Source organism: Crocodylus porosus, unplaced genomic scaffold (assembly GCF_001723895.1).
Source record: "Crocodylus porosus isolate Cpor-Errol unplaced genomic scaffold, CroPor_comp1, whole genome shotgun sequence".
Lineage (NCBI taxonomy): Eukaryota > Metazoa > Chordata > Crocodylia > Crocodylidae > Crocodylus > Crocodylus porosus.
The window spans coordinates 23546152-23554736 of record NW_017728911.1 but is presented as its reverse complement, the minus strand read 5'-3'; the positions used below and the strand labels follow the sequence as shown (position 1 = coordinate 23554736).

The 8585-nt window shown below is 48.2% G+C and overlaps 1 protein-coding gene across 1 annotated transcript in view; it reads left to right on the top strand.

The window, feature by feature from the left end:
- ATP8B4 (ATPase phospholipid transporting 8B4 (putative)) overlaps positions 1-8585 on the top strand; it is a 185890-nt gene that overhangs the window by 43306 nt on the left and 133999 nt on the right. Inside the window, 1 exon segment of the mRNA XM_019533652.1 lies at positions 5312-5425. Within this exon segment, the coding sequence (XP_019389197.1) occupies positions 5312-5425 (114 nt within the window).

Below are 8585 nucleotides of genomic sequence, written 5' to 3'. Positions count from 1 at the left end.
ACCAGGTCTGTAAAAAATACTGTTCAGTGTTTGTATTGTGTTTGCTTCTGTTTTTCTTTGTGCAGGATTGGGGGTTCAACTTGTTACTACTTGTTAAAGATGTGTTACTAACAAGTTATTAATTCAATAAAAGTAAATCTTCTTGAAGATTATTCTGAAAAATGCCCATATTTTGTTGCTTTGATTAGTTTCCACTCTAGCTGATATCTTTTCCACACTTGATCTGTTGACTCCCATTATGCTTCTTTCATTCATTGAGAAGTGAGTAGAAGTGAAAGTCAAGTGTTTGGTATTATTTCATTCTTGCTTACGTATTTTTTTTATTTTGGATTTTAAACCACATTTCCAGACCCATTTCATTGTCACTTTCTGCAACTTCATTGGTGTCAAAGGTCACATGACAACGCTTCCTGATGTGATAGCACTTCCTGTGAGGTCTTTAAATATGGCTCACTGGCCCACTGGGTGATAAAAAGTTTGTGATCTGGCCCCACATTCAACAAAAGTTGGACGCCTCTGTGCTAGGAAGTCTGGTGGTCGCACGAGACGTCAAAGCTAACTTATTTAACAACTTCTTTGCCTCCATTTTTCTGAGCAGGAACCAGGTCAGCCCCCCCATCATGATCCCTGATGGTCCCAGAGGAGGCATAGCCAGGCCCAGGGTCAGAGTGCACCTAGTCAGGGACCTCCTGGTGGGACTGGACGCATCCAAATCAGCTGGTCCTGATGATCTCCACCCCAGAGTGCTGTGAGAATTAGCAGAGGTCATTGCGGGTCCCCTGCCACAGCTTTACAAGCACTTGTGGTGCTCTGGCAAGGTGCCAGAGGACAGGAAGAGGGCCAATGTCCCCATTTTCAAAAAAGGGAGGAGGGAAAACCCAGAAAACTATAGGCCTTTTAGTTTTACCTCGGTCCTGGAGAAGCTCTTTGAGAAAATTATCCGGGAGCACATCTGTGAGGGACCAGCAGGGGAGTGTATGTGTAGAGACAGCCAACATGGGTTCATCAGAGGCAGATCCTGTCAGACCAACCTGGCGGCCTTCTATGATCAGGTCACTAAATCCTTGGACACAGGCGTCGCGGTGGACGTAGTCTTTCTGGACTTTAGAAAAACCTTTGACACTGTGTCTCACCCCATTCTCATTAAAAAATTAGGTGATTGTGGTGTTGATCCCTACGTGGTCAGATGGGTCACCAATTGGCTGGAGGGCTGTACCTAGAGAGGGTGGTAGATGGGTCATTTTCAACCTGGAAGGATGTGGGCAGTGGGGTTCTGCAGGGCTTGGTCTTCGGGCCTGTGCTGTTCAACATCTTCATCAGCGACTTGGACGAAGGGTGACTAGCACCTTGTTCAAATCTGCAGATGACACTAAGATGTGGGGGAGGTGGGCAAACTAGAAGGGAGCGACAGGATACAACTGAACCTGGACAGGTTACAGGGGTGGACGGATGAGAATAGGATGGGTTTCAACACTGACAGGTGTAAGGTACTGCACCTGGGGAGAAAGAACCAGCAGGCTGGGGAACTCCCCTCTCACCAGCACAGAGGCAGAAAAGGATCTTGGAGTCATTATTGACATGGGCCGCCAATGTGGGGATGCAGTCAGAAAGGCTAACTGCACTTTGTCATGCATCCACAGATGCATCAGGAGCAGGTCCAAGGAGGTGATCCTCCCCCTCTATGCGACCTTGGTCAGGCCCCAGTTGGAGTATTGCGTCCAGTTCTGGGCACTGCACTTCAAGAGGGATGTGGACAACATCGAGAGGGTCCAAAGGAAGGCCACTCACATGATCAGGGGGCAGCAGGGCAGGCCCTATGAGGAGAAGCTACGGGATCTGAACCTGTTCAGCCTCCACAAGAGGCTGGTGGCTGTCTATAAACTGGCCAAGGGAGACCAGCAGGCAATGGGAGAGCTCCTGTTCCCCCAAGCACTACCGGCAGTAACGAGGTACAACGACCATAAGCTGATAGAGCAGATTCAGGCTGGATATCAGGAGGCAGTACTTCACAGACAGGGCGGCTAGGATCTGGAACCAATTTCCAAGGGAAGTGGTCCTCACTCCTACCCTGGGGGTCTTTAAGAGGAGGCTAGATAATCATCTGACTCCAGCATTCTTTCCTGCCCGTGGCAAGGGGTCGGACTTGATGATCTGTTCAGGTCCCTTCCAACCCTACTAACTATGAAACTATTGTTATATTTGATCTCATGGACATTATGCCAAGAGGCAATTATACACATCTCTTACTAAGCATTTTGTTTTAGGTTAGTAGCAATCTTCCATATTTTTTGGGTGTCAACCTAATTTTAAAGGAAACCTCTTTTTCTTTTAAGATATTAGATTTTGAGTTATATAACAATAGTTGATACTGAGTAAACTCTTTGCTACCTTGTTGAAAAATTAATAGGGCATATTTCAGGCTCTCATATCTAATATTTTGCACACCGCTGCCTAGATAAAAGTATTAATGGATAATAACATAATTGTTATTTCATTTATATTACTTTAAAAGCAATTATGATTGTCACCAAGGAAAAAGTAATAGTAGCAATAGTAGTAGCAGCTACAGTGTAGATAAGATAGTTGCATAGTAACTAGAATTCCAAGGTCTATTGGACAAAACATGAGTTATATTAGCAGGTCTTGAAACCCCCCAGACTAGAATTTCCAGGCTTTCACAGCAGTTGAGCTAATTGTAGTTTGGATTAAATTGGACCTTTAGGCTAGGTACAGAGGTTCAAAAATCCCAAGGCAGATTCGTATTAAGTTTTGTAGCTTTTCCTAAGCACCCTAGATTAGTTTGTGAATGAACAGAATTCATGTTTGCCCTTTGGGGGGCTGGGAGGGGGGGGGTGGGCATGGAGACAGTCTGCAGTCTTGCACACCTCCCAGCAGGCTGCCAGAGAATTCTGAGCTCACCTGAGCAGCCAGCCACCCCTGATTGACCAGTGTGGCCTCAGCCCCACCTCCCTGCATCTGTCATCTAGCAACAATATCTGGGGAGGAAAAGAGAGTCCCTGCCAGAACAGCTCCAGGTGGCTGCAGCAGGGAACTGCTAGCAGCAGGAGGGGGAGGGGTTGCTTTTCCCCTTCTGTCTCGAAACCCCTGCCTGCGCAAGTAGCTTCTGTCCTGAGCTGCCACTGCTGAGCCTGGACAAATGAGTCTGGAGCAGGTGCAGGATGTGCAGGGTTGGGGCTGCACACATATGTCCCCGCTGGTATTGTGGGACTGGGGCTGGTAGTGGCAGCAGCCAGAAGGAGGCACCTGGGCTGCCTAGAAAGGCAGGCCAGATGCAGAGTGCCCCAGCCCCACTGCATGCCCAGGGGGCTACAGGCCACATCACAAATGGGAGGGCTGGGTCAGGGCTGTGCATGAGTTTCAGCTGATCTGCTCTGGTGGGGGGCGAGTCTGGAGCAGACATGGGGTGGGCTAAGGTTGTGTGCTGCTGGCAGTGGTGGGGAGGTGCCACTGTGCGTGCAGGCTCTGGGCTGGTGTGGGGCAGGGCCGGGTGCTGACTGGCTCAGGGGGGTCCACACAGGGGATCCCATGCACACCCCACCATACCCTCAAACCCTCCCCTACAAACCCCACAACCATCGACCGACCATCTCCACACACAATCGCACACCACGCAAACACCTCACCCATCCACTTACTCCCCCCCAACAAACTCCATACCCCCCACACCCTCTCCACATGTCTCTGGGGGGAGCCCTGCGTACTGTTATGGGCACACACCCCACATGCACCCACATCCTCACATGCACACCCCACACCCATCCCCCACAGGCACCCCCAGCCACCCTCCCTTCTCCAAACAACTCATAAACCCCATACCCACCCAAACACACACACATCCTCACAAACACACCCGCACAACCCCCCATACCCATCCACCCACATCCACACATACCTTCTCATCCTCCGCCACATCTCACATACACACCCACTGACAGTCTCCCACCCACCCCATACCCACTCCTCCACACTCCCCTACAATATTTAAGAGTAAGACCTCATTTTGAGCTATTAAGCTATTAACATAAAATTAAGATATGTTATTGTCAATATTTGATTTTTAGTATACAATTTGTTTATTTTTTCTGTTCCAAGATGGCAACCCTGCCCCGCCCCAGAATAGTTCTGCAGGAAGGAGAAGGACTTCCAGTGGCAAAGTTAAGGGCTTCGGGGGTGGGACTTCAATCCCAAGATGGTGACCAGGGTCCTGTCAGGAGGTGGAGCACCTGCCAAGGGGTGGAGCTACCCTTGCAGCCCTCCAAAACTCATTAAGTGGCCCCCCACCCAAAATAATTGCCCACCCTTGCTCTACCCTCTCCATCTTCCTTCACTGGGCTGTTCAGGCAGGGAACAGAGGCTTTTCTGGCTCCTGTCTGTGACAGCCTGGGGGCAGGGCTGGTCCAGCACCCGCCTGGAGCAGACGATCACTGTGTGAGGCTAGCACACCACCCTGCAAGGGGTGCCTGGGGTGCTAGAGGACAGAGAACTAAGGTGATTTGCTACAGGATCTGGGATGGTAGTTTGATATACTGCTCTAATCTAAACTGATTAAGTCTGATTCTACGTCTGTCCGGGTCTATCTTAGACCAGGTTCTGCTATTTTGAAACTGGGCAGTGTGTGCTGAACTTCTGTTCTGTTCCAGGTTTGGACTGGTTTCTGATCACTTATATTGGTTTATGTCCAGTGTCCATTCCTAGCCTTAAGCTATTTTTAGTTGAATAGAATTATGCAGCTGTATTTTGTATGCATGTGTGTGGACATTAGCAAATTGAGCATTTATGAGTATGCAACCTCTTTATGGTGCATTTTCACTTAGCAGAATTTAATATGTAACTGAGCATCTGCATGGTAGTGGCATCTGCTAGGAAAATCAGGAAAGCCCATTCCTTTCATTAAGTATTATTAATGGCTCCTAAAGGAATGTGGGGGTTGACCACACTTTTAAATCCAGCCTTTCTCCTATAAAATGCATGCTTCCTTTTATCTTTCCAGAAGCAACACTAGGGATGATATAATTTAGAATCTAGAACTGTTCAAAGATTTTATATGTTGACTTCAAACATTGTTGCCATGATAAATGAAATTGTGGCTTTTAGCTTATGCATCACCTATTACTAACCATTTAAGGAATATAAAATAACTCTAGTACTATTAGATGAGATTATCAACTGTCATGACTGCAGTGTGTTCAAAAGTTGAAGCACATTTTGTGTTAGCACAATTTTAGATTTTAAAAGCACAATTTAAATTTTATGTCCACTGATGTTTTATATTTTTATTCTTATTTTTCAGGACAATCGCATCAAAACATCTAAATACAACATTCTTACTTTTTTGCCTATTAACTTATTCGAACAATTCCAGCGGGTTGCAAATGCTTACTTCCTGTTCCTCCTGATTTTACAGGTAACATATGTTGGCTTAGAAATGGTATTTCATAGAATCATGAAAGTAGGGCTGGAAGGGACCTTGTAGATCTTCAAGTCTGACCCCCTGCCTGGGTAGGAGAAAAACTGGGCTCAGATGACTCCAGCCAGGTAGGCATCAAGCCTCTTCTTAAAGATCCCCAGGGCAGGAACCAGTACCCCTTCCCTTGGAAGTTGGTTCCAGATCCTAGCCGCCCTAACTATGAAGTTGTTCTTACGGATGTCTTACCTACTCTCCAACAACTTATGGCCGTTGTTCCTTGTTATGCCAGGGGGTGCTCGGGGAAACAAGGTCTCTCCCAAACCCTTCTGGCCCCCACTAGTGAGTTTATAGACAGTCACCAGGTCCCCCCCTCAGCCTTCTCTTGTGAAGGCTTAACAGGTTTAGATCCCGCAGTCTCTCATTGTAGGGTCTGCCCCTGTTGTCCCAGATCATGCGGGTGGCCCTCCTTTGGACCCTCTCCATGTTGTCCACATCCCTCCTGAAGTGGGGTGCACAGAACTGGACACAGTACTGCAGCTGTGGCCTGACCAGTGTCACGTAGAGGGGGAGGATCACCTTCTTGGCCCTACTTGTGATGCACCTGTGGATGTGTGACAAGGTGCAGTTAGCCCTGCCAGCTGTGACCTTGCATTGTCGGCCCATGTTCATCTTGGAGTCAATAATGACTTCAAGATCCCTTTCTGCCTCTGTGCTCTCAAGAAGGGAGTTTCCCATCTTAAAAGTGTGCTGCTGGTTACTACTGCCCAAGTGCAGCACCTTGCACTTGTCAGTATTGAAACGCATCCTGTTTTTGTTAGCCCACCCCTGTAACCTATCCAGGTCTTGCTGCAGTCTTTCCTTCCCTACTAGTGTGCTCACCTCACCCCAAATTTTGGTATCATCAGCGAATTTAAACAGGTTGCTTTTCACCCCATTGTCCAAATCGCTGATAAAGAGATTGAACAGCGCAGGCCCCAGGACTGAGCCCTGGGGGACTCTGCTGCCCACTTCTCCCCAGGTCGAATATGACCTGTCCACCGCCACCCTCTGAGTGAGACCCTTCAGCCAATCTGCAGTCCATCTGACTGTGTAGGCATCAATTCCACAGTTGCCTAGTTTTTTAATGAGGATGGGGTGGGAAACGGTGTCAAAGGCCTTGCTGAAGTCCAGAAAGACTATGTCCACGGCGACACCTGCATCCAATGCTTTTGTGACCTGATCATAAAAGGCAATCAGGTTGGTCTGACATGACCTGCCCCTAATGAAACTGTGCTGGTTACGCCTGAGCATCATCCGTGAAGCTGGCCCATCACAGATGTGCTCCTTGATGATCTCAAAGAGTTTCCCTAGGATAGAGGTAAGACTGACGGGCCTATAGTTGCCTGGGTCCTCCCTGCTTCTGTTTTTAAAGATGGGGACCACATTGGCTATCTTCCAAACATCTGGTACCTGGCCCGAGCACTGTGAGCGCTTGTAAAGCTGTGCCAAAGGCCCTGCAATAACCCTTGCTAGCTCCCTCAACGCCCTGGGGTGGAGAGCATTTGGACCCACTGATTTGAACATGTCCAGCCCCTCCAGAAGCTCTCTAACCCGGTCCTCCCCAACCTGAGGTCTGGAGGCGTTCCCCTCGAGTCCGTCTTGCATCACGGTGGCGAAGTCCCGGTCCCTGCACAAGAAAACAGAGGTGAAGAATTGGTTAAAGAGGTCTGCTTTCTCCTCAGGCGCAACCACCAGATTGCCCAGAGAATCTTGCAGGGGCCCCACATTTCCTGATGCTTTCTTCATCCTCCCTATATATTTGAAAAAGGACTTTTTATTATCTTTGATCTTGGACGATAGTCCTAGCTCTATGTCCACCTTAGCTTTCCTGACAGCCTCCCTACAGGCCCGAGCAGAGGAGGTATACTCCTCTTTGGAGATAGCACCCCCCTTCCACCAGTTGTATGCCGTCTTTTTGACAATCAGGCATTTCCGGACGCCCTTGGTGAGCCAGGGGGGCTTTTGGGTGCTCCTGCCCCCCTTGGTTCTCGTTGGGATGGGATGGGTGTTTTTGGGAATTGGCTTATAGGTATATGTATATGCATTAGAATGGTTCAGGATAGGCAGCAGGGGTTAATTGATTTCTGAAAAAGTCTGGGTCTCGCGCACACAGTTTTATGCAGCCTTCAAAGCAGACAGGCTGTCTAACACAACAGGTCCAACGGATATACACACAATCTGAGAAACTGGGGGCATGTATCATACTGTTCCATGAGATAGGGTGGCACCAGCTAACATCGTTGCAGAGCGGGGGAACAGACCAAATTAGGAGAAGGCCCGGAAAGACAAAATTAGTATGTGTACATGTGATGAGCTATGTGGAGGTGTGATGAACACAGAGAGACCAATCAGTGACAGCCATGGATCAAGAGTCATCAGGAGGGAAGGAGAATACAAAAGCAGAGGCTTGAGAGTAACAAAGGGTCCCTCCATCTGTGTTCCTCCCTGTCCTTCTCTCCACGAGGGTCCTTGAGAGGGATCCCTGTCCCTGTCTCCCAGGAGGGTCCCCGAGGCCACCATGGACAGAGGGTACACTACCAGTTTGTCTGATCCACCTCCCTGGGGGGCAGGGGGCTCAGCATCCCACCTCCAGGCTGCTGACATCTGACACGTGAGAGACCCTCAGAGTGAAGACTGCCTCCTGGTCAGTTGAACTTTGACTTTCATGACAGCCCTACTATTTGGTAGATGTATAGAATTGCTTGATTGTTTGTACCGCTTCTTTCCTGTTATCACTGTGTATCAATAAGTTTGCCTATTACCTAATGGAAAGGTTGTGGTTGGTCTGAGGGTGGGTCCCCCCTGGGTCCCGTTCTCCCCTCCCCTCCCACACTCTGGGACAAGGTATCTGAGTCCTAAATTTGGGGCTAACAATGTATAACTTCCTTTTTCTCACTAATATATTTGATAATATTCTAGCCTTTTAGTAAAGAGATCCAACAGTTGTTTTTTATAGCTCAATGTTATGATACAAACAAATAATTTAAATTATTCTGTTTAGATCAGACTACATAAACCTTCTGAGATACCTATTAACAATACAAATAAACTAGCCTACCATTGTCTATTATTTAAATCAGGGGGAAGCAACCTCTGGTCTGCAGGCTGGATCTGACTC